A 26,354-nucleotide genomic window follows, 5' to 3' on the forward strand; every position below is an offset into this window, starting at 1 on the left:
TCATTAGTCTTCAAAGCAGTTTATTCTTTGGCTGCTACCAACTATGAAACAAGAAGAAGGCAGCGAGCAAGACACCAAGAAACATGTCCCAAAGGGACACAAGGGAACACAGCACATCGGTGAGTCCAGGATCCAGCTCCTCACTCCCGGTCTCAGAAACCGGACTCTATCAGTACGGCAAGAACAGACCTTATTTGGGGGACAGTTGGCCATGAGATTCATAAGTGAACTAGAAGGGCAACTTATTGATATATAATGAGAAACGTATAACTTGCAAGACAATCCCACTTTGTCCTTAATAGCTAAGCTACAGTGGAAGCCAAGTTAAAATCTGATGGTTCTTTGGGGGCACCTGGGTGGCTCAGTTGGTTAAGTATGCGACTTCGGCTCAGGCCATGATCTCACGGTTTGTGAGTTCGAGCCCACATCGGGCTCTGTGCTGACAGCTCAGAGCTTGGAGCCCGTTTCGGATTCTGTGTCTCCCTCTCTCTCTGCCCCTCCCCTCTCTGCCCCTCCGCCTCTCTCTCTCTCTCTCTCTCTCAAAAATAAATAAACATTAAACATTTAAAAAAATCTGATGGTTCTTTGACAAGTGGGACATCACCCAGGGGAAGTCAGTTATGAGATTCACACATTCAACACTTCCACATCCACGGAGAGGCAGCCTGCGCTGGGGGCGGGGAGTGTGGGCAGAGTCCACAGTCACGGGCCCTGCCTTGCTTTCCCGCCCTTGAACAGTGGGTAGTGCCGACATCTGCCTCAGGGCTTTAGTAAATCCTCACAACTTTAAAGAAGGAACTATTATGATCCCCATTTTGCACAAAGAAACACAGACCTGCAGAGATTGCAAAATGTTCTCTAGGTTTGAAAACTTCAGATTCTGAGAGCAGGGCTTCTAACCACCCAGCCTGTGAATCAATCTCTGTCTCTATTCATCCGTCTACACATACACATATGTACATGTATATACACACAGATGGAGATCATACAGATGACATTATATATACATAGATATATATACTCATACACACACACACACACACACACAGCACACACGTATAACGGGGGCATGTTATAGGACTCTCTTGCTAACAGGGAGCCATCTGTTATTGCATCACATGCGATAAGAATGTCCCTTGAGAACTTGTTTCCTGCTCTCAACCTAAGTGAGGTTTGGAAGCCATAGGTCCAAGGGATTTGGTGAGAAGTCAGTCTCCAGGTAAGGAAATGAGGCATCATTTCGTCTCATCTGGTCCTTTACTCCCCCTCAGGGGACATGAGAGTTTCTGCTGGAGGCAGGGCAGAGCAGTGGGGAGGGACTAACACGTAATGTTTCCTCTTCCACCCCGATAACCAGGTTCCAGTCATGCTCTGGCGCTCTTGCAGGGGTGCATTAACCGCCCAGGCCTAGCGGGGTGACTTAGCAAACACAGGAAAGGCACTCCAGTACCTAATGGGGTCTTTCCACCTCACAAATCTCCTACAGGATACGAGCACAGCTGACGTAAAGCGGTCTCTGTGGATGCCCTGGGTTCCCAACCACCATTTATGAAAGCAGTGCTGTGAGGAAATAGAGTCTGTGTTCCCGGGGCGCCTGGATAGCTCAGTAGGTTAAGCGGCCGACTTCGGCTCAGGTCATGATCTCGCGGTCCGTGAGTTCGAGCCCCGCGTCGGGCTCTGTGCTGACAGCTCAGAGCCTGGAGCCTGTTTCAGATTCTGTGTCTCCCTCTCTCTGACCCTCCCCTGTTCATGCTGTCTCTCCCTGTCTCAAAAATAAATAAAACGTTAAAAAAAATTTTTAAAAATGAAGTCTGTGTTCCAAACCAGCAGTCGACGGATGAACTACACATTCCTCGTAAAAGGCAAGGATCACCAGGTAACAAACAGAATCTCTGTACCCTATTATGCGCCCTATGCGAACAGCAAAACTGCAAGACAATCAGAACAGGTGGCTCACCTGGCAGAATGTGACCCCCACCCCCCCCCCTTACCTCCCCCACTCCCCCCACCTTCCACCACCATCCCCCACCAGGAGCGTGACCAGTAATATGGCCTCTGCACAGGTAAGTGACGGGCGCAGTGCTACCCTGGCCTGGGGGCAGCCCAAAAGGGTGGATTTGGCCACACCTGGCCACACGAGGGTGCTGTGGCCCAAAGAATGTGAGCCCATGGGTTCCCAGCGGGTTGCTCGCCCTCAAGTACCTCCCTTCCAATGCCTTCGTACAAGGGATGGTGAATTTCATATTTTAAGCCACAGATCTGTGGAAACTCTACCTCATGACTATGATATGAGGCAGGAAAGTCTGAAAGTTCAGCTGGGGTTCCTAGCTTAGTAAAACAGATTCAATCTTGCTCTTTCACTCTTAGAGAACTGCAGGACCCAGTTTAGAATAACATATTGTCTGCATTCACAGAAGTTGTCTGAGGCTCCCCAGTTCTAATCACCTATGAAAATATTAATGACTTTATATAATAACATCACTCTCATCCTAATCTGATCATGGCTGGCATTTTGGGTGCAAAGGGTTACTTACAGTAAAAAAACAGTAAGCAAGTTTAAATGTAATTAGTAACTCACTTCTTAGATGAAAATAATAAGACCCCCTTATTAAAATTAGTGTGAATTGAGAATGCATAAAATTAGGGGTGCCTGGGTGGCTCAGTCGGTTAAGCGTGCAACTTTGTCTCGGGTTATGATCTAATGGTTTGTGAGTTTGAGCCCTGTGTCAGGCTTTGTGCTGAAAGGTCAGAGCCTAGAGCCTGGAGCCTGCTTAGGATTCTGTGTGTGTGTGTGTCTCTCTCTGCCCCTCCCCCCCTCACAGACTTTCTTCTCTCTCTCTCTCTCTCTCAAAAATAAATAAGCATTAAAAACAAAACAAAAAATAAATAAATAAATAAATAAATAAATAAATAAATAAATAAATAAAATAAGCATTGGAGCACCTGGGTGGCTCAGTCGGTTAAGCATCTGACTTCAGCTCAGGTCATGACCTCATCATGGTCTGTGAGTTCGAGCCCTGCAACAGACTCAGTGCTGACAGCTCAGAGCCCGGAGCCTGTTTCAGATTCTGTGTCTCTCTCTGCCCCTCCCCTGCTCATGCTCTGTCTCTATCTCAAAAATAAATAAAAACATTAAAAAAAATTTTTAATAAATAAATAAGCATTAAAAAAAATTTTTTTAAAAGAAACCCTGTGGCATTCTTCCTACACACACATACACACACACACACACACACACACACCACGCACGGAGTGTCCCTTTCTCTGGGCTCCCTCGAGTGTGGTTACACATCTCAGCCCTTATCTGTACCTCAACCATCCAGCTACTGAGCCCTTGATCCTGCTTTGTCCTGAGACCCCTGCAGTCAGACACAGTAACTTCATTTCTGTAATTTCAGCATCTATCTTAGAGACGAGCACCCAGTAAACTCTCGATAAACGTGTTGCAAGCATGAGTGTTCCAGAATCTAGGCCAATGTGTAAACTTGCAGGGAACAAGTTTCCTTAGCTGAAGTAAAACTCCACCTCACAGCCAAACTTCCTTCACCGACTAACACAAGATGCCATACACTAGGAATTAGCAATTTACATGAGATGCGACTTTTCACTTTGCAGATTTAGTAAGGATTACAGGCATCGATGCTGGCAGGGGCATAAGAAAAAAGGCGCTCTTCTGCTCAGCTTGTGGGAACATAAATTGGTATGATCAGTATGCTTCTGCAAAGCAATTTGGCAATATATACGGAAAGCCTTGAAAGTTCTGACTTAAGGGCGCCCGGGTGGCTCAGTCAGTTAAGTGTCCAACTTCAACTGAGGTCACAATCTCATGGTTCGTGAGTTCCAACCCCTTGCCGGGCTCTGTGCTGACAGCTCGGAGCCCGGAGCCTGCTTCGGATTCTGTGTCTCCCTCTGTCTGTTCCTCCCCTACTTGCTCTCTCTCAAAAATAAACATTAAACGGTATTTTTAACAAATAAATAATAAAATTCTGACTCAGCCTTTCTTAAGAATCAGTTGAGAAATGTAGACAAAGACTGTTTTACAAAGCTGCTTATTAATTATGTAAGGGGAAATGGAAAACCACCTACAGGCTCAATCACAAAGAAATGGCTAAGTGAGTCATTGCAGAGTTCAAAGATACACTAATACAGAACCACAGAGGAAGTGGTTCTTTTTTTTTTTAATTTTTTTTAATGTTTATTTATTTTTGAGAGAGAGAGAGAGACAGAGTGCAAGCAGGGGAGGGGCAGAGAGAGAGGGAGACACAGGATCCGAAGCAGGCTCCAGGCTCTGAGCTGTCAGCACAGAGCCCGATGCAGGGCCTGAACCCACAAACTGTGAGATCATGACCTGGGCTTACGTCAGACACTTAATCGACTGAGCCACCCAGGCGTCCCCAGAGTAAGCCACACTTAAGAAATTACCTTTGTGCCAAAAAAAAAAAAAAATTAACTTTATCTGAAAAAGATTCTTGAATTGAATCATTGAAAAGCTTTCCCCATCTCTGCAGCCCGGGTTCCAGATTCTCTCCGAGGCTTTCTCGTGTATGCTGCAGAACACTGGGTGGAGAAGCAGTGCGTTTTATCCTGAAAGTGTAAGTCTCCTCCTGTTACACGCTGGCTGGTGTATGTTCCTACAGAATCAAAGGAGACACACTCCTGTAAACCTCCATGCATAATAAATGTGCCAGGAGGAATTTGTTGTTTGGGGAAATCCAGGCAGAAGGGCAGGACGGAAGCCTCAGCCTTTCTGCCAAGCTAGCTTCCATTCCCTGGAGGCCGCCGAACGGAAGCAACGGCAGCCACAAGCTACGAAAGTGGAGAGGGGAGACCCTGAATCCTGGCTGTCTGTGCATCTCTGAGGTGCACGCACTGGGTTGGATACTCTTCGGGGCTGATGTGGCTGAACCTGTCCCAGGCTCCTCTCAGGGAGGTGAGAACCACGAGGTTTCCAGTGCCTCGTGGACGTGAGAGACCCCAGTCTCCCCTCAGGCTCAGCTCCTGACGGATGCTAAGGGGCCCCACACCCACCAACAGCAGAGTCGGGGAGAAGCAGCCACCGGTTCCATTCCCAAAGGCAGCAGCCTGGGGGCTTTGAACTGCTCTTCAGCACCCACGGCCCACACTGAGACTCACAATCCTCCAGCAGACGAGAGAGGGGGATGAGTGGGGAGGGGGGGAGTCCCCCAGATGACTCCTACCTCCACTATTCTTCCATCATCACTACCTCACCATCTGTATTTGTGGGCTATTCTCTAGGGTAGCTTTTAAAGCAAATGGCCACTCTTCGAGGATACAGAGAAAAAGGAACCCCCGTGCACTGTTGGAGGGAACGCAAATTGGTGCAGACACTGTGGAAAGCAGTGTGGAGGTTCCTTAAAAAATTAAAACTAGAGGGGCGCCTGGGTGGCGCAGTCGGTTAAGCGTCCGACATCAGCCAGGTCACGATCTCGCGGTCCGTGAGTTCGAGCCCCGCGTCAGGCTCTGGGCTGATGGCTCGGAGCCTGGAGCCTGCTTCCGATTCTGTGTCTCCCTCTCTCTCTGCCCCTCCCCCGTTCATGCTCTGTCTCTCTCTGTCCCAAAAATAAATAAAAACGTTGAAAAAAAAATTAAAAAAAAAAAAAATTAAAACTAGAAAGGGTGCCTGGGTGGTTCAGTCGGTTGAGCGTCCAACTTCGGCTAGGGTCAAGATCTCGAGGTTCGTGGGTTCGAGCCCCGCGTCGGGCTCTGTGCTGACAGCTCGGAGCCTGGAGCCTGCTTTGGATTCTGTGTCTCCCTCTCTCTCTGCCCCTTCCCCGCTCATGCTCTGTCTCTCTCTCTCTCAAAAATAAACACACGTTAGGGGCACCTGGGTGGCGCAGTCGGTTAAGCGTCCGACTTCAGCCAGGTCACGATCTCGCGGTCCATGAGTTCGAGCTCCGCGTCAGGCTCTGGGCTGATGGCTCAGAGCCTGGAGCCTGTTTCCGATTCTGTGTCTCCCTCTCTCTCTGCCCCTCCCCCGTTCATGCTCTGTCTCTCTCTGTCCCAAAAATAAATAAACGTTGAAAAAAAATTGTTAAAAAAATAAACACACGTTAAAAAAAAAAAACCTCTTAATAAAATCAGAAAAGAGTGCTCAGAGAGGAGTAAGGTCAAGCTCACAGAGTGGCCCCCGTGGTCTGCACATCCACTTGCAGCTCCTGTAATTACCTTGCTCCCGGGAAGACCCCAGGCCAGGGGCTCTGCAGCCTGGCTGCTCGCTGCAATCATCAGGGCGGCCTTAAAGGCTCCTCTGCCCAGGCCGCCCCAGGGACCCAGCATCAGGCCTGTGTAAACCCCTCCAATGTGATGTGTAGCCAGTTTGGAAACAGCTGCCCAGGAAGACCTCAACACATTCCTTCTTAGCCAACATCCGCTCATCTTCCCGCTCATCTTCCCGGCCATGGGCTTCCCAGGGGGTGTTTCATTTGCCCGGTGGGTGCAGGGGAGGACGAAGCAGCGTGGGGCCATGCGGAATCCCACAGAGGTATTCTCACTTCCTCGAGATCAGAAAGGAGCTGAAGCCCTAGGATTTGGCTTTCCATTCTTCAGCTCCCCCTTTTCCGGACCCTAAACGTCTCTAGAGTAAACGCCTCAAGTTACTGAGATGTAAACAAAAAGGCAAATGCACAAGGAGCTCTCCTTAAGTAAAGGTACCGACTCCACTAGCAAATCCTTTAGAAACGTGGGTTACTCTGCCCCCTACCCAGGAGTCCTGTCTCCCTTTTCATCATTTTGGCTTTTGTAAATAAGGACAGGCTTGTGCAAGGGCCTTGCTTGAGGCTCCTAACAAAATGGACAGGTCAGGAAAGCAGCCCAGACGAGGGCATGGGTCCCCTCACTTGAAAGGCAAGCAGGAATCGCCTAAGGGGGGCTGAGTGTGGCCCCTGAATCCGCACCCACATTCCTCAGGCCTCGTCTTGGTGCTTTTCATTCATTCAGAAAGAAAAATGACTGTTTGGGGCTTTCAGCTTGCTTCTAGCAAAGTCCATGAACATGAGATTTGGGCTTAACTTCTTTCTGCCAAAGAACATTATGCCACAGCACAAATCGTCACCGGCCACAGGTCAGTTAGGCGACGTGAGGCAAGTAACTCAACTTCTCCGAGTCTCAGCTTCCACAGCTCCATAAGAGAGGTGAAGGGGCACCTGGTAGCTCAGTCAGTTAAGCGGCTGACTTCGGCTCAGGTCATGATCTCACGGTCCGTGAGTTTGAGCCCCACGTCGGGCTCTGTGCTGACAGCTCAGAGCCTGGAGCCTGTTTCAGATTCTGTGTCTCCCTCTCTCTCTGACCCTCCCCCGTTCATGCTCTGTCTCTCTCTGTCTCAAAAATAAATAAAAGTTAAAAGTTTAAAAAAAAAAAAAAAGAGAGAGGTGAAAACACTACCTTCTTTGATGACTACCGAACATTTTTCACCCTGAACCAACGTGAAACATGACATCTCATAACTGCCGAAACTCGGAAGGAACCAAGATATCCTTCAGTAGGTGAATGGATACGTCACACTGCGGTACGTTCTGACAACAGAAAATTATTCAGCGCTAAAAAGAAATGAGCTATTAAACCATGAAAAGACACGGAGGAATCTTAAATGCGTATTACCAAGCGAAACAAGCCAATATGAGAAATCTACATACTGTAGGATTCCAAACATGGGACATTGGAGAAAAGGCAAACTGCAGAGACTATAAAAAGCTCAGTGGTTGCCAGAGGTGTGGGGGTGGGGCGGGGAGAAGGTGAACAGGCAGAACACAAAGGATTTTTAGGGCAGTGAAAACACTTGCAAGTTTTACAGTGTTGGGGGTGTCATTATACATTTGTCCCGACCCGCAGGATGTACCACAGCAAAAGAGAACCTTCAGGTGAACTGTGGACTTTGTGTGACCATGATGTGTCAGTGTAGGTGCATCCTTAGTAAAAAAAAAATGTATCATTCTGGTGAGCAACTTTGCTAATGAAGGAGGCTGTGCATATGTGGGGGCAGGGAGTCTATGGGAAACCTTCACAATTTCCTCTCAATTTTATTGTTAACCTATAACTGCTCTAAAAAAAAAAAAGTCTTGGGGTGCCTGGGTGGCTCAGTTGGTAAAGCGTCCAATTCTTGATTTCGGCTCAGACTGTGATCTCCCGGTTCGTGAGTTCCAGCCCCACGTCCGGCTCCGGGCTGGCAGTACTGTGGGGCCTGCTCGGGATTCTCTGTCTCCCTCTCTCTCTCTGCCCCTCCCCCACTAGTGCATGTGTGTGCTCTCTCGCCTTTAAAATAAATAAATATTTAAGAAATAAAAATAGGGGCACCTGGGTGGCTCAGTCGGTTGGGTGTCCGACTTCGGCTCAGGTCATGATCTCACGGTTTGTGGGTTCGAGCCCCGAGTCAGGCTCTGTGCTGGCAGCTCGGGGCCTGGAGCCTGCCTTGGATTCTGTGTCTCCCTCTCTCTCTGCCCCTCCCCTGCTCACGCTCTGTCTCACTCCATCTCTCAAAAATAAATGTAATTTAAAAAAAAATTTTTAAAGAAAGAAAAATAAAAGTGTTTTTAAAAAAATTACATTAAGGGGCGCCTGGGTGGTACAGTCGGTTAAGCGTCCGACTTCAGCCAGGTCACGATCTCGCGGTCCGTGAGTTCGAGCCCCACGTCGGGCTCTGGGCTGATGGCTCGGAGCCTGGAGCCTGTTTCCGATTCTGTGTCTCCCTCTCTCTCTGCCCCTCCCCCGTTCATGCTCTGTCTCTCTCTGTCCCCAAAATAAATAAAAACATTGAAAAAAAAATTAAAAAAAAATTACATTAAAATAAATAAAATAAAAATCACATTTCACACTGTTTCTTAATGTTCTTTCACACACACATGCATGCACACCCCGGATATAACTTAAACAAAATTTTTGCAAAACCATTTTTTTTAAGTAGGCTTCATACCCAACGTGGGACTTGAACTCACAACCCTGAGATCAAGAGTCACATGCTCTTGGGCTGGCTCAGTAGGTTGGGCGGCCAACCTGGGAGTGATGAGGGTCAGGACCCAACCACAGCCGCCTGGCTTCAAGACCTACCACCTCTCTGGAAGCTTCTGGAAGAACAGAAGTGACAGAGTGACAGTGACAGGGAACACACCAAATCTCTGGCAGGCTCTCCCCAGTCCTTCCATACTGCGGAGAAAGGATATGAACAACATATTCCGGGGAAAAAAAAAAAAAAAAGCCAAGTCCTGTTCACCAGAATAGTGAGCAAAGTTCGGGAAACACTGACCCCTGCAATGGCCAACCACACAGATAAGAAGCATTAGTCAATTGTCCTCTTTTTAAATTCCACTGCTCTGCCTTCCCAGAACCCTCACGCACTGCACTGGCCCAAGAGACACCACCTTTGAAAATGTGCTTACTATTCAGAGTTACGTAGAAAAAAGTACAAAGTACTTTTCGGGTCACAAAGAGTAAATGTTGCACAATGCATTCTACTATTGCTCTGGATTTTTGCGATAAATAATGGCCTGACTTTTTGCACCATGCTTAGATTTGCTATTTTTTTATTATTAGTTGCTCTATTAAATATTTATGAATATTATCATTAATATTTCATACAGTCCCACTAATTGAAAGGTTATGGTTGTATAACTGCACCGGGTAGACAGGTTAATGCATCAGGCCCTTAATTATTGGGCTTCTTAATTTCAGGCAGAATAAACTGGCAACATTAGCATCATTTTATACCAAAGGTTTTTTAAAATGTGTACCATCAGAGGACTTTTCTAGAAAAAGAAGAGTATTCTGCCTGGGGTGCCTGGGTGGCTCACTCGGTTAAGCGTCCAACTCCGGCTCAGGTCATGATCTCGTGGTCTGTGGGTTCGAGCCCTGCGTCACAGGCTCTGCGCTGACAGCTCAGAGCCTGGAGCCTGCTTCAGATTCTGTGTCTCCCTCTCTCTGCACCTCCCCTGCTTGCACTGTGTCTCTCTTTCAAATATAAATAAACATTTGAAAATAAAGAAAAAAAGAGTATTCTGCCTTAGGTATTATGTCAGAAAGCCCATCACCATGCAGGAATAAAACAGAGAACACAAGGTCACTTAACATTATTTTAATTAAAAAAAATAAAGCTCCACCTACTCAAATTGCCTAGGAGGATGAGATTAGGCTCACATTAGCCTTAGGTTCACTTTGACAAGTTATAGGAGAACAAAAATTCTTAGCAAATTCCAGGAAAGCAAAAATCTTTAGCCAGGAATCTGGCCATAGGGGATCTTTTTGGGGCGCCTGGGTGGCTCAGTCGACTAAGCATCCAGCTCTCGGTTTCTGCTCAGGCCATGATCTCACGGTTCATTAGTTCGAGCCCTGAGCCACACGTTGGGCTCAGTGCTGACCGCGCAGAGCCTGCTTGGGATTTTCACTCTCTGTCTCAAAATAAATAAACTTAAAAAAAAAAGTATCTTTTCTTCTTATTCCCCTGGCTCAAAATCTTACTAAAATTAGTATCTTCAGGGGCACCTGGGTGGCTCAGCTGGTTAAGCGTCCGACTTCGGCTCAGGTCATGATCTCACAGCTCTTGAGTTCGAGCCCCGAGTCAGGCTCTGTGCTGACAGCTCGGAGCCTGGAGCCTGTTTCCAATTCTGTGTCTCCCTCTCTCTCTGTCCCTTCCCTGCTTGCACTCTGTCTCTGTCTCTCAAAAATTAATAAACATTAAAAAAAAAATTTTTTTGAATTCATATCTTCAGTAGAGATAAATCAAGAAAAATTGTATTCCCTAAAATAAAATTCCTCAGAAAACGATGGAGCAATTATAGGATTCCTGTGACAGAATTTTTGCTTCATGTACTGATTTCTTTTTTGTTTTTTCTTTTTTTGAGAGAGAGAGAAAGCGCGGAGAAGGGGCAGAGAGGGGGACAGAGGATCCAAAGCAGGCTCCGCGCAGACAGCACACAGCCCGATGTGGGGCTCGCACTCCCGATCCGTAAGATCGTGTCTTACTTCGGACACTTCGACTGAGCCCCCCGGGCGTCCCCACGGACTAATTTCTAATCCAATTCCCGGCCACTTGCATTACCGCAGAGCATGCAGCGTCGAAGGGCTCCACCCTCGTGCACACTACTAGACCACGGGGGAGAAACAGGCAGGCTAGGCCCCTCTCTCGCACCAGACCCCTTCTAGGCCCTGTACCTAACGGCTATTTTCTTTTCTGAAGGAAGCCCCCCAGATTGTATCAACTCCAAGCCCCACAAAATCTGGATTTATTCCTGGGGAGAAAAATCGAGACTCTTCCCTCAAGGTGCCGACAGCCCAAGAGCATCAAGGTCCCTTCCTGTCCTGCCTCATCTGTAGCCGCAGGCATGAGACTCCCGAGGGCTGGGGCCTCCAGCACGGTCATGGGCCTTATCACGAATTTCATGCGGGCTCCAGGGAAGGCCCACTAATCTACAGCTTTTCAAAAAGACCCTCTGGCGATTAAGCACCGCACTGGTGTTCCAGTCTTGGGTCTCCCTGCCTTCCGGGCACATTCTAGAGAGCTGCAGGAGTAACAGCAGGCCTGGCACACGGCGCTCCCCTCAGTAACATCTGCTTGAGGGCTATAAATACGAACTGCTTCCTTGTTCAAAACCATCACCTGCTTTCAAGACCCACAATATAAAATGCAAAGCCCTTGGCCTGGCGGGCTCCGGCCAGCTCTGGGTCCGGCCTCCTCCCGCCACTTCTCTCTCGCCCCCAGAGTTCTGTGCTTCTGAAATGCTCCCGGGCACCCCTCAATGCCATGGCCTCGCGTGCTTTTAGGTCTTCAACTGGCTGCCTCTGATACCCACAACGACCCTCGCTCACCCTTGCAGGCACACAGAGCACACACAGCTATACACATACACAGCATGGCTTCGAGGTGGCTTGATCTGACCCACCCCCACACTCCCCTTCGACAGGCAGACTTAGGCAGTTCTACTTCTAAACATCCTAGGCACCGGCTAAGCATGTGCATTACAGTTCTTCTCACACCAAGCTGTCATTGCCTTGAGGCTCTTCTGCTCATATCAGGGAATTCTGAAGGGTAGGATCTGTATCTTTTCACCTCTGTATCCAGGGCTCCCAGCCACAGGGCCTGGCCCATTATAGATTATCAATTTGGGGGAAAAAAAAAAAACATTTTGGGGACAGCTGGATGGCTCAGTTGGTTGAGCATCTGACTTTTTTTTTTAATGTCTATTTATTTATTTTTGAGAGAAAGGGAGAGCACAAGTGGGGGAGGGGCAGAGAGAGAAAGAGGGAGACACAGAATCTGAAGCAGGCTCCAGGCTCTGCGCTGTCAGCACAGAGCATGACACGGGGCTCAAACCCATGAACCGTGAGATCATGACCTGAGCTGAAGTAGGATGCTTAACCAACAGATGCCCCGGGCATCTGACTCTTGACCTTGGCTCAGGTCATGGTCTCACAGTTCATGAGTTCAAGCCCCACATAGGGCTCTGTGCTATCTGCTCAGAGCCTGGAGCCTGCTTTGGATTCTGTCTGGGATTCTGCTTGGGATTCTGTCTCTCCTCCTCTCTCTGCCCATCACCTGCTTGTGCCCTCTCTCTCTCTCTCTCTCAAAAAATACACTTTAAAAGAAAAACATTTTAATGAATGTAAAGAGAAATTATAGGAAATAGATAACATATGACAGGATAACATCAACAAGTAGAAAACTTCTGTATATACTGCTATTTTTTAAATTACCAAACAATAAAGTGCCTACGTATGAAAGAATTTATACTACACTGGATGCAAAGATTTATTCTTTTTTTTTTTTTTTTCTTTTTTCTAGAGAAAGAGCAAACACAAGCCAGGGAGAGAAGCAGAGGGAGACAGAGAATCTTAAGCAGGCTCCACGCTCAGCATGGAGCCCATAACCCTGGGATCATGACCTGAGCTGATATCAACGGATTGAACCACCCAAGGGCCCCTCAATACAAAGGTTTATTCTAAAGGACAACACTTATCAGCAAATAGGGGCACATTTTACTCACACAAAGGGAAATGTGGCCACCCGAGGGGGCAATGAATGGAGAGCCTCTCCCCTCAGAGTCAGCTATTTGGGATTTCTAAATTGGAACCACGACTCCTACACCTCAGAAACTGGAGTTACAAGTCTGAGGTGCTAATGCCAGAACCATCCATTACATGACCAACAAGTAGGTAATACCTCCCAGCTTCAATTTCCTTATAGAAAGGAGACAATAGTACAGACCTCACAGGGTTGTCGTTGGGATCAAATGAGTAAATGATATGAAGTAATACATTAGTTCGGTGCCTGGTACCCAGAAAACACCCAATAAATGGATTTGTTGTCATTACTTCCAGGGTCCATAAAGCTTAGCCCACCCCCAATGTTTAACAGGACTGCCAACATTTCTTAGCACAGAGCAACACCCAGTTATGTATTTCCATACAGACTGCAGGACAGCTGGGCTCTGATGTGCTTGTCCCCTTAGGGCTACAAGGGGCTGTGTCTGGAGAGGGTGGAAATTTCTGCCATCAGCCATGCAGGAGAGCATGTGGGTCCTCTGGGAGAGAACTCAGGCCATGGCATACAATGTCTCCAGGGCCCTGTTCACAAGGCAGATCTCCTGTATCCTCTTGGCCTCCACTCTGGGGTCTGGGCCTTCCAGGAATCTCAAATCCTTGGGCACTCCTGGCTGTTCTCTTCATCTTCATTTCCTTTTAGTGATCTCTGAGCTATAATGATACAGCCTAGCCTCATTTCAGACTTAATGCAATGTGGAGATCTGATTGCTCACTTTGGGGCCCAGGCATGAAAGGGTGAGCAGCGCACCCCTGAGGCCAGCAAGGTGATGGTGGCAGCAATAGGGACACAACTCCACAAGGTTAAGGTAAGTCTCGGGGAAGAAGAGACCCCATGGAGGGTCTGAGTTGGCGCTGGGTAAAGGGAACAGCAGTTCCGTTAGCGTCTTGATCAGCACGTTAGAGCTTAATGCACAGAAGCTAGGAGACTCTTACCTCCTCAAAGGCATCGCAGCCTGTAACCACAATGCTGGGTCTGAACTGGTCCATTTTCAGTTTCTTCTCCAGCCTGGTATTCAGATCCACCAGGGAGGCTTCCGAGAGGAGCATGATCGGGCTGCAGTCTGGGTAGGCCACCTGAGCCAAGAACATGGCACCATCAGGCCTCACTGGCCCGTGAAATGCCTCAGCCCAACAGAAAGCTAAGCAAAGTCTGGAAGTGGTGTGTACAGGGGGCACAATGCAGAGGGACAGTGGTGTTCAATGAGGGGAGAAGACCCCGTGGTCTTGGAAACAGCCAAAGTCAGTGCCAGGCCGGTTCCTGCCGTGGGGCCTCGCAGGGGCTCCCCTCACACACACACAAGGCAACAGCCAGGGCTCAGGGCAGCGTCATCTTCCAGGACTCCCCCTGCTCCTCACTCCAGCGCCCAGCAGTGACCCCCTTCCCACAGCACTGCTGTAAAACAGGCTGCCAATCCACCACACTGTCCCCATAATTTCTTCAGGTGGCACCCATTCACTCCACGTGCATTTATTAAGCACCTGCTCTGTACCGAGCACTGTTCTAGGTGGCGAAACAGCGGTGAACAAAGCACTCAAAAAGCCTGTAGTTCAGGGAGGAAGGGGAGGGCTGCCTAAGCGGCTAGCATTTTAAACCTTCTCTCACTGCAAAATCAAAGGCTGTGGTCTCTGGGCTACGGCTGGCCCAGAGGTGGCCTCCTTCAGAAGATACCCTTTCAGTGCCCGAAATAACCACACCACACTGATGGCCAAGGGAGCCCCGGGAGAAAGCCCGCTTCCGTAATTTTAGGAAACCTGGTTCAGTCCCAAACGAACCTCTCACTTCACCTTCCCAACCTGTTTTCTCCTGAGCCCCCACCTCCCTGGGGGTCACCCCTAGCTTCTCCCTCCACGGTACCTGCCGCAATCTATCCTCCACGCTCCACCTGGAGGCCCTTCCCTCTCCGTCCCCAACACCTGCCCAGAACGCACCCTCCGTCCTCCTCCCCTGGGCCATGACTACACTCTCCTAACTGGGATCCCAAGAAGGAAGCCCGACACAGAGGGGTGACTGGCAGAAGCCAAGGGCAGCTCTCTGTAAGCTCACCTGGTAATTCGGTACAAGGGTAGAGAAAATTTTCTTCGATGACCTTCCCTTCATGTGATCTTCAAACTGAACCAACCTGAAAGCTTCTGTTTTCAAGAAGCTGGTGAACCACTTAGCTGCCTGGTCGCCACAGTCCCTGCCCTTGATGTCCATCCCAAACAGCCTGGAAGGGTCACAAGAGAACACCAGAGTTATTCTCCTGCCTCAACACCCTGAGAGATTAGCGCTAAAGACAGAACAGCTTGGGGGCACCTGGGTGGCTCAGTCGGCTGAGCGTCCGACTTCGGCTCAGGTCACTATCTCGCGGTCCGTGAGTTCGAGCCCCGCGTCGGGCTCTGTGCCGCCGGCTCAGAGCCTGGAGCCTGCTTCCGATTCTGTGATTCTGTGTCTCCCTCTCTCTCTCTCTGCCCCTCCCCCGCTCGTGCTCGGTCTCAATCTCTCTCAAAAATACATAAACATTCAAAAAAAATTTGTAAAGACAGAGCAGCTGGACCGCACGTCTTCAGGCCAACGGCCAAAGCTGAACAGAAGCAGGAGGGGAATCTGCAGAATGCGCTCCAGGGAAGAGCTTCTCAAAGCCTAATATGCCTGCACATCAGTGGGATCGTGTGAAAATGCACACGCTGATCCAGAAGGTCTGACTGGAGCCTGAGCCTGTGCATGCCTGACAGGCTTCGGGGCGGCTAAGCTGCTGGTCCACGGACCACACTTTGAGGAGCAAGGATGCAGGATGCTCTCAGAAGGGACTCTGGTGTGGCAGATGCAGCCTGAGCTTGGAGTCTGGCAGCACCTGAAACTCCACCGTGCTCCACTCTGTGATTTCACGCCAAGCACTCAACTCCCCTGATGCTGTGTCTCCGGTTGTAAACTGGAGATAATAATACAGTACTTACCCACAAGGCGGGCACAGATTCCATTAGATAACACAGTGCTTTTTCTGCTTGAGCACTACTAAAAAAAAAATGTTTAAAAGCTACGCACCCCTCACAGAATTGCAAGTGGACGTGTAAACTATTTTTATGGTAAGTTTAATCTGTTGTGGAAGATATAAGTTCCATTGAGTTATAAATATTGACATTTAAAATAAAATTATTGCAGGGCTGCCTGAGTGCTCAAACCGTTAAGCATCTGACTCTGGCTCAGGTCATGGTCTCGAGGTTCTTGGGTTCGAGTCCCGCATCAAGCTGTGCGCTGCTTGAGATTCTCTCTCTCTCTCAATCTCTCTCTCTCTCTCTCTCTCTCTCTCTCCCTCCCCACCCCTCCCCTACTTGTGCTGTTTCTCAAAATAAATACTTAAAAAAATAAAAATAAAATTATTATAAAGTGTATTATGTATACTAATATACAAATATATAAAATTATGCCCTGAAAGCATGCAATGGAATCCAAATGCCATGGTGGTTTGACACCCACTCCCATCCATTTTAAAAACATACGGTTAAGGTCTTCTTTAATAGTCCACATTTTTTTTTTAGAGATAAGAGTGCCGAATCTTAACCACTAGACCGCCAGACACAGTTTTAGAGAGAAAAAGAGTATACTCATGATTAGAGAAAAAGTGGCGGGGCAGGGAGTAGGGAGGGAGAGAGAGGGAGAGAATTTTAAGCAGGCTCCACACTCAGCACAGAGCCCAACATGGGGCTCGAACTCATGAACTGTGAGATCACGACCTGAGCCCAAATCAAGTCAGATGCTTAACTGACTGAGCCACCCAGGCACCCTACTTTTTGTTTTCAAATAGGCTTCAAGCCCAGCACAGAGCCCAACACGGGACCCAAACTCACGACCTGGAGATCAAAACCTGAGCTGAGATCAAGAGTCAGATGCTTGGAGTGCCTGGGTGGCTCAGCTGGTTGGGCATTTGACTTCAGCTCAGTCATGATCTCATGGTTTGTGGGTTTGAGCCCCACATCGGGCTCTGTGCTGACAGCTCAGAGCCTGGAACCTGCTTCAGATTCTGTGTCTCCCTCTCTCTCTGCAATCCCCCACCCAACTCGCACTCTGTCTCTATGAAAAGTAAATAAACATTAAAAAAATAATTTTTTTTTAAAAAAAGCCCTGTGCTCTCCGATGTCCCCAGTCCCACTCTGACCCTTAGACTCACTTTCTTTTCAAATGGCCTCTCCAGCCCCCTGTCGAATCTCCATGCTGCTCTCAAGTTTCCTGGTCTTTTTTTTTTTTTTTTCCTCTCTCTCTCTCTCTCTAACCCCTCTTCAGGGAGCCATTGCTTGACCTCTGATTAATTCTTAATTCAGTCCCAAAGCCTTCTCAAGGTCCCCTCCTGGCCTTCAGCCTTGCCCCTAAAAGTCTCCTCAAACAACAAATTACTTGGAACAGACTCGACCCCGCTGTTCATCAGTTCCCAGAGCACCTGCTCCTGGATCCAGCACATTCCTCAACCCCTCACAGCAACACCCGTGGATGAGCACACGCTTCTGCCCCCCAGCTTCCGTCCCCCAGGTGAGCCTACTGTGGGCACTTTGAAAAGTAGAAAGCAGCCGGTGGGTAAGAGAATACTAACAGCGAAACCTCTTTCTCATTCCCGAACGCTGCCCTTCCACTGGTCCCTTCTCCCCCATCCCTGCAGCAGACGGTACCTACCCCTCAGCCATTCGAGGGGTAACCCCTCGGCTTCTCCTATTCTTCCAGAATGTTATGCAAAATCCACGCTCTTCCACATTTGACACAAAATGTTCCATCATCCTTTTTAATTTTTTTAATGTTTATCCATTTTTGAGAGAGAGAGAGACAGAGCACACACAGGAGGGGGGCAGAGAGAGAGGGAGACACAGAATCCGAAGCGGGCTCCAGGCTCCGAGCTGTTAGCACAGAGCCCGACGCGGGGCTGGAACCCACGGACCGCGAGATCATGACCTGAGCTGAAGCTGGACGCTTCACTGACTGAGCCACCCAGGCGCCCCGAAGGGTAGTTTTAAGCTCAGACACTTTGCTTGAAAAAGTATACAATCAGGGCACAGGGAGCACTCTGTGGCCGTCCTCTGAGCCTTGGGAACCCATGGACAACCTCAATTTCCACATGCTGAAAATGACAAGTGCCCCAGCCTCTAGGACTTCCGGGCAGCACCGGACAAGGCCCCCATGAGCCGTGGCATTTGACAGCCCTGCAGGGGTCCTACAGACTGGAAGGAAGCCCAGGGCTGGAGACTGTCTAGGAGGCCAGAGGTGGGAATCTCCCACATCTGACTGGTGCAACAGGTGCCTCAGTCTCAATCCCAGACCTGAGAGGCTGCAACATCACCTCGAGAAGCTCCTGCACCCCTCTCACCCAACCCTGAGATTCGGCTGGTATAGTCTCCACTCACCGCCTCGTCTGCCTGGCTGGGGGCAGGCTGCCACTGCTGAAGCGAAGCCCCTCCGACTTGAATAAACAGAGACAAACTCTAAAGACTGGCCCTGTGTCCGCCCCCCCCCATATGTATCAATCACGCTTTCGTATTTCCTGTCTTTTTGATGCTTTGACATCCTGGGATCTTGCCGACGTGGAAGGAACTGTCCTTCCCGAGTCTGGTCAGTTCCTACGGGTAGTAAACGACCCACCTGCAAGGGTGCCTTTCGTGTGCATGACAATCCATCCAGAGCCCCCACCCCAGCCTCCTCCCCTGTCTGCTTTTACGTTCCAGGCCACTGTCACCCTGCCTGAATACTCAGGGCCAGGTACCAGACAAACAGGGACAGGACCTCTATGCCCCAGAGCCCACTGGAATTACTCAAACTAGCCAATCCTAAAGCTGTTTATCCTGCCGTGCCCGGTACCTCCTGTGGAAACCACAATAAAGGCTCTTGCTTGCGTTCCCCCTGACCTCCCACCCTACCTCAGCCCCCACCTCCTGACCAACCCTGGGGTCCCCCTATGTGGCCCTCTATGACATGCCAAGCCGCCTGTTTCCAGGGATCTGTATGTCCTTACACATCACGGTCATTTCCACATCTGCGCTCCTTAGCATACCTGATTAAGACAAATCCCAGGGACCCTGGATACAGCTCTCTGCCTCATCCACTCGCACCTGACCACAGGATTGATCCCAGCCCAGGACAAACCTCTTAAATATTTCCTTTACCGGGGCACCTGCCTGGGTGGCTTAGTTGGTTAAGCATTAGACTCTTGATTTCGGCTCAGTCATGATCTCAGGGCTCATGGGATTGAGCCCCGAGTCGGGCTCCATGCTGATAGCATGGAACCTGCTTGGAATCCTCCCCCACCCCTCTCTCTCTTTCTCTTGCTGTCAAAATAACCAAACATCTTTAAAAAATATTTTCTTGACCAAACTCATCAGCTACTATAGACACTGTAACAAGACAGGGTGCAGGGAGAAGCCCGCAGGAAAATCAAGTCCCCTGCAGGTCCCCGGGGGCCCCAGGCAGCGCACCTGCAATCATGCAGCTTGTTTGAAGAAGGCAGCTTGCCCGGCAAAACCAGCTGGTCCATGCCCGGAGCCCTGAGGATCAGGCGGTCACCCTCATAGGTGATGGACACCAGCACCAGGCGAGGCTCCTGCCGGGCAGTGACCATGTGCCCATCTTCCTTAATCACCAGCCAAAACCTGCCAAGGAACAGATGAGAACACACTCAGAAAAGCCTCTTCCCCCTTCTCAGTGGTTTCCGTCTAGCTTTCTATTTCACCAAAACCCTCCCCCTGCCCGCACTCAGGATCCAACCATTTTTTCCCAGACAATTATCCAGACCTGGCCAAATTCTTTGGGTCCAAAACATGGTGCCCCCAAAAGGAGCTTCTTTACAAGAAACAGCCCTGGGAGAGAACATGTGGCCAATGTGTGAAAATCCCCAGTTCTTGGGGCACTTTGGTGGCTCAGATCATGATCTCGTGGTTCAGGAGTTCGAACCCCACATCAGGCTTGTTGCACTGAAGCTATTGTCAGCATGGAGCCCACTTCGGATCCCCTGTCCCCTCTTTCTGCCCCTCCCCTGCTTGTGCACTCACATTGTCTCTCTCTCTCTCTCTCTCTTTCTCTCCGAAAAATAAACATCAAAAAAATAAATAAATAAAAAGGGGCACCTGGGTGACTCAATCAGTTAAGTGTCCAACTTTTGGCTCAGGCCATGATCTCACGGTTCATGGCTTTGAGCCCCACATCGGGCTCTGTACTGAACAGCTCAGTGCCTGGAGCCTGCTTTGGATTCTGTGTCTCCCTCTCTCTCTGTCCCTCCCTTGCTGGCACTCTGTCTCTGTCTCCCAAAAATAAATTTTATTATTTTTTTTTTAATTTTTTTTTAACGTTTATTTATTTTTGAGACAGAGACAGACAGAGCATGAACGGGGGAGGGGCAGAGAGAGAGGGAAACACAGAATCGGAAGCAGGCTCCAGGCTCCGAGCCATCAGCCCAGAACCCGACGAGGGGCTCGAACTCACAGACCGCGAGATCGTGACCTGAGCTGAAGTCGGGCGCTTAACCGACTGAGCCACCCAGATGCCCCCCAAAAATAAATTTTAAAATGTTAAAAAAAAACTTTTTTTTTGAAGAAAAGAAAATCCCCAGTTCCAAAAATCCAGAAAATGAGGCTGATTTAGGGACCTTCCCTTCACCGCTTAAGTAATTATGGTGCTCAATTTGGGGCTTTGCTTTGGTCAGAAACTTCTCTGTGTCTGTTCAACACTCCCCCGAGCCCCTGGTCGAAGCGAAATGTCTTCTAGGTCTTTTCACTGTGGAACCAGATGGGGCCAAAACTGCTGGCCCAAGTCATCTAGAACCCTAGACAGATTCTTGTTATGTTCATGATTCCGAAGGATGCAAACGGGCCTCCGCTCTGTTTAACCTCCCATGGCCCTCAGATCTGTCATCAGGAGACCCCCAATTAGCCTTTCTTCCTTGTGCACATGTTCTGATTCAGAGAATGAAAATTCTCACAAACCACAAGTTAGATCAGAACTCGACTCATCTCTAGAGAGCTGCTATTCCGGCCTCGGTTTTCACACTGCATCCTATCTGGGGTGGGGGTGAGGGGGATGGGTAAGCTGGAAAGGGGAAGGGAGGCTGGTCCGGGGAGGTCGCCTAAGCTTTGATCTTCAGCAGAGTGCATATGTTTTGGGTTATTCCACACACACTCTTTGATTACTAAAAAAGAAAAAGAAAAAAATTTAAAAAGCGTTCTGCCCTCTAGAGAGTAAGTTTCAATATCCTTTTTTTTCAACATTTTTTAATGTTTACTTGTTTTGAGAGAGAGAGAAACAGAGTGTGAGCCGGGGAGGGGCAGAGAGAGAGGGAGACACAGAATGCAAAGCAGGCTCCAGGCTCTGAGCTGTCAGCACAGAGCCTGATGTGGGGCCCGAACCCACAAACTGCGAGATCATGACCTGAGCCAAAGTCAGATGCTTAACCGACTGAGCCATCCAGGCGCCCCTCAATACCCATTTTAGACAGAACACAAGTGCAGCGGGTGAGGAACTCTGCGGGCATTGATGTACAAGCAGCAGCTGAAAGCTGGGGCTTTCCAAACGTGAGTAGGACAAAAAGGACAGCGCCTTCCAGAATGAGGGGCAGCTCCTCCAAGAGAGACATTTCCAAATATGACTGGAACCAAGTGGCAACGCCTGCAAGAACCTGATGAGGATGTCTGATCTCAGAGTGCAGACAGCTCAGTCCCTGCCCTCACCGGACCCTAGTGGTGTCCCTTCCCCCCTCGCTGGCACCTGTGCCCTGTTAACCAGCATGCGTGTTGGTGTCCAGGTATGGCAGGGGAGGTAGGACCGTGCAAAGGCATCTTAGGAACTGTCTCGGCTGTTCCCATCCCGGAGCTGGTGACGCTGGGCAGTAGCAGGCTCTGTCCCTCTGAGAAGCCGCCTCCTTCCTTCTAGGTAAAGAAGGTTCCCAGGGTTGTCTGGCCTACTCACCTATGGGGTTCTGTGGCCAAGGGAATCCCTGCTCCTCCGTTACAGCTCCATTCCCCTCTGGGCTGGGCCCTGTTCCTATTTCCAGCCTCATCCGTGGGTGCAGAGTTCTGGGTGACCCTGCTCTGGTCAACCCCACCACCGCAGGCACTCCGAACTGGCCACAAGTCTTAGCACCAAACAAGACTCCCTCTGAGATCTGCACACAAGCCAGACCCATGTCCCAACAGGTGTCTGCAGGTTATTTCTGACAGCGAGTCCCTCGCTGGGCTGAGTTTTCTCATCCCGCCCCCCCTTCCCCATCCACCTCCACTTTAGCCCTTCCCTCGGGCTCACAGGCGCCGCCCTGCGCTCCAGCCGGTGGTATTGCAGCACAGGAGGTCACCCCTGGGTGTTCACAGTGAGAAGGGGGCGGGGCGGCGCTGGACGTTTTACGCCACCTGCTGCAACCCGAAAGGCAAGTGGCAGCTTGCAGGAAGTCTAACACCGGGACGGGACAGAGACACCGACCCAAGATAAAACGCTGCTGCCTGTAACATACCGCGACCACCCTCATTACCCTGTCCACTGGGGTAATGCCATTTGTCATCTCTTGCACACAAACGATGCCCAGTGAATGAACAATCATCTCTGTTCTGCCAGATCTGAAAGAACGTTAAGTCTGGATTGTGGATTCTTCATGACCAAGTTGTCCCAAAACGAACACCTTCCTTTACGCATAAAGCATGGGTGTGTGGTGTAAGAATCAATCAGAGGCTGCAGCTCATATTCTCCAAAAAAAAAAAAAACCCAGCGGTGCCCTGAACAGCCACAGAGGTGGGAGAGCGGAGCCCAGGACAGCTGGAAAACCTTATTTCTAAACTTAGAAATTGGCCTGGGAAGTGGAAGTGCCTGAGCCTGAAAAAGGGGGGGGGGGCGGGGGGAGCAGGGACCCGGTGACAGCAGGAGGGTAAAGTCAGGAGGAAATGACACTCAGGATAATAAATTAGAAATCTCATTTCTCCAGGAGATCACAGTCTGTGCACAAAACATAAAGGGCTGGCTTCAGCAGGGGTACGGCAGATGCACAAAAGACTGAGTCATATATGCCCACTAAAGAGAGCCGGATTTACAAGGTCAAGGAGGGCAGCCAACCCTCCCCCTGTCTGTGCCAATCAGGCAAGGCCAGCATTCTGCTAGGCGGCCTCTAAACCGGCTCAAAGTTCAGGCTGCCCAAGCCAAACATTCACAGATCTGTTCAGAGCTCTGAACAAAACAGTTCTAGAAATCGGAGACACAGAGCCCTTTAGAGAGGAAGAACCCACCCAGCTTCTCAGAAGGGTTCCAAAGACACAGGTTCAAAATGGAATTAAATACGAGAGGTCTTTTCCTGCATTAAAGGCTAGTAGTAGTTTCGTTATGAAAGTCTTAGGTTGAGAGAACAGCAGTCACTTAGCAGAGTTCTTTCCAGCTTGCTTTCGATTATCCTTCAATAAATGAAACCTAGATTAAATAGTCTCTTTGAGACCATCAAGTCCAACCCCTCTCTTTTGTGAATGAAAAACAAAAATGAGGTGCAGGGAGGTTAGACGACTGGGCCCGGGTCTCCTGAGGCTCAGTACAACCTTTGCTTTTTTAAATCACACTGCCTTCAGAAAAAAGCACGTGATTGCTGCACCCACAGAGCTCCGAGTTCAAATCCCTCCAGCACATAACTGTTTTGTGATCTTGGGTGAGATGCTCATCCTTTCTGATACTGTGTTTTGTTTTTGTTTGCTTGTTTGTTTGTTTTGCAGAGTGGAGATAATATCTAGCCCACAAGACTGTGATGAGGCTTGCATAAGATCATCTACGTGACAGGATTCAGCTCGGGGTCTGAGGCATCCGATGCACTGAGTCAATGTTCCCCTGCCTTGCCCTGTCTCATCCCAGTCTCCACACCCCACCACCGCACCCAACCCCATGCATTTGTTGTTCAAAACAAAGTTGTTGTTTCTTTTTCATTTGCGGATGAAAGGGGCTGTTTTGAAAGTGCAATAATCACAGCAAAGCAGTGACATCCAGAAGTGGGAAAACAGTCATTAGACGATCAAAAGAGACACGGATAGGAACCGGAAATCCCTCTTGAGAAATCACTTCGGTCCTTCAAGCGGGGAAGGAAGTAGCACAGCCACTTTCTCTGGATGTGCATCATGAGAATTCGCTCCTCGCTGTTTTTGGAGTGTGTCCAGTATCACTAAAGTGAAGTGGTCTTCCCAGCAGTAAGAAGGCTCTTCTAATCGGTCACACTTGAACAAGCTGCGACCAAGCTCTTCTCCTTACTGGCCCCCAGACACCACCCTCTCATCACAGAATCAGATTCCCCAGGGGAGATCTAGACACGACTTGAGACGGCTTCACTCTTGGTGATTCTGATCCCATAGGTCTGGGATGGGACTCCCAGGACATTAAAGTTTTAAAAATCTCTCCAGGATTAGAAATCCGGAAGGAGGTGGACGGAAACTCCCCAAGAGTTACACGGTCGGCATACACGATATTTCTCTAGGACAGGGTGTGGAGTTTTTCAAAGCTGTGAGCGTCCACATTTGTTAAAGACAGCTGTCTTCGGAGAAGAGTGAATCCACGTGTCGTAGAGGGACTTCAGGGCAGCAGACGGCCGCTGCTAGAAGATTCCTTGAACAATCACCTCGCAAACCTCCTCCTCCCTATACAGAGAGGACCACAGCAAAACCATCCCAGATAGGAAGGCATCTTAACTGAAATGAACAAAAGACGGGGATTCTGTTCTTCCTTGTTCACTCTTTCTAGAGTTTAGCATCCTTCACCATATCGAGCGAGCCTTCCAGATAGCCTGCATAATTCTGTGTCAAGGAGTATGTTTCTGTAGCCTCACCTTTGGGATGAGTTAAATGACAGGATACCTTTTTCTTTTCTGAGAGAGGAGAAATGAAATTTCTATGCGCCAGACCTTATGTGGGTGGAAACTTTACCCAAAGTTCTTCCTTGAGGACCACTCTGCCTCTGGAGAGAGGGGACACACTCTTCCCTTAATGGCAAATATTACGTTTGCAGCCCCCCATACGCCATCTCCCCAACACAAAACTTCACTCTGCTCATTACCTATGAAAGCGGGTCAAGTCTCCCCACCTCCTGGGTCTCCTAGGCACCTTCCCCAGGACTAGAGACGTGTGAGGAACAAACTCCAGCAAGCCCAAAGCCAGTGTCCTTGAACAAGACTTGGTTTCAGCGTTGCTGCGGTCCGCCCACGAGTGCTCATAGCATTTTATTTTCTACCACTGTGCTACAGACCTAAGATAGAATCAGAAAGTTCAGAACTAGCAAGAGACTTGGGAGACGACCAGGTCAGCCCCGTCCTTCTACAAAGGAGGAACCTCTCATCCAGAGAGGGGCAGGGGTTTGCCCCTACCTACCTACCTACCTTTCCAAATCTGAACAAGACAGGAACCAACCTTCCCGGGTAAAGGATCAAAGGCAAGGCGTCCAACAGGCAGCCCAGGAAACGCCGGAGGCAAACCTCTACTCTCCCTCCCGCGAGCGGGCCCCCACCCGATCCCCGGCAGGTATCGCGCAGCCCCGGCCCGGTTCGGCCCGGCTCGGCCTTACCTGTCCCGCAGGTGGCCGCAGCGCAGCCCCAGGGCCGTGCACTCCGCCGCGCTCACCGCCACCCCCTTGCAGGACTTGACCGGGTAGATCCAGAGCTGCGCCACGGTGCCCACCTGCTGCAGCCGCCGGCGCCGCCTGGACCGCGCGCGGCGCCAGGCGACGGTCCCCAGCGCCACGGCGGCCAGTCCCAGCGCGGTCACCGCGAGCCAGCCGGGCCGGGGCTGCGCGGGGAGGCGCGACGCGGGGAGGCCGAGGCGGCCCAGGGCCGACGAGCCGGCGGCGCCCATGGCGGAGCGGGAGCGGGCGGGGGGGGGGGGGGGGCCGGGGCGCTGGAGGTTCGGGGCGCGCGGGACGAGCCGCGGTCGCCGGGTCGCCGGCCCTCTAGTCCCTGCAGCACGCGCCCAGGTGGCGGGCGGCCGCGCGGTAACCGGACGTCAGGCCGCAGCTCTCCCCGCGCTGCGCGCGCCCCCTGCCTGCGCCGCGACGGTCCCCGCGCAGGACCACCCCTCGGGCCGCCCCCGCGCTCTCCACGCCCCTTTTCGCGCGCGCCCGTCGGCGGCCAGGTCGCGCGCTCCCAACTGAACCCGGGAAGCAAAACCGCGGGCGGAGGAGCGCGAGGTTGTGAAACGTTTAGCAACTACTTGCTCTGGCGGATCCCTCCGGGGACTGCGGGACTTGGACCCCCCCCCCCACCCGCTCCCCGGAAACCTCTGCACCGACAGCGGACCCAAGGCCAGCGTGGCCTCTGGCAGGGTGAGGCCCGGTCCCCGGGGTGACCCCGGCCCCCCACCTCCAA

At 50.3% G+C, this 26,354-nt stretch overlaps 1 protein-coding gene across 1 annotated transcript in view; it reads right to left on the reverse strand.

Moving 5' to 3' along the window:
• The window catches only part of MTARC2 (mitochondrial amidoxime reducing component 2), a 37,766-nt gene extending 11,781 nt beyond the window's left edge, over positions 1-25,985 (reverse strand). The window contains exons 1-4 of the mRNA XM_047077223.1: positions 25,559-25,985; positions 19,477-19,650; positions 15,089-15,251; positions 13,978-14,118 (exon numbers count right to left, since the gene is read on the reverse strand). Coding sequence (XP_046933179.1) covers positions 13,978-14,118; positions 15,089-15,251; positions 19,477-19,650; positions 25,559-25,845 — 765 coding nt within the window. The 5' untranslated portion in view covers positions 25,846-25,985. The remainder of the gene's footprint in view (positions 1-13,977; positions 14,119-15,088; positions 15,252-19,476; positions 19,651-25,558) is intronic.
• Between the last annotated feature and the right edge of the window lie 369 nt (positions 25,986-26,354).

The sequence above is a fragment of the Lynx rufus genome, unplaced genomic scaffold (genome assembly GCF_022079265.1).
Source record: "Lynx rufus isolate CCGP_SWC_20201006 ecotype Redwood Valley unplaced genomic scaffold, mLynRuf1.p SCAF_15, whole genome shotgun sequence".
NCBI lineage: Eukaryota > Metazoa > Chordata > Mammalia > Carnivora > Felidae > Lynx > Lynx rufus.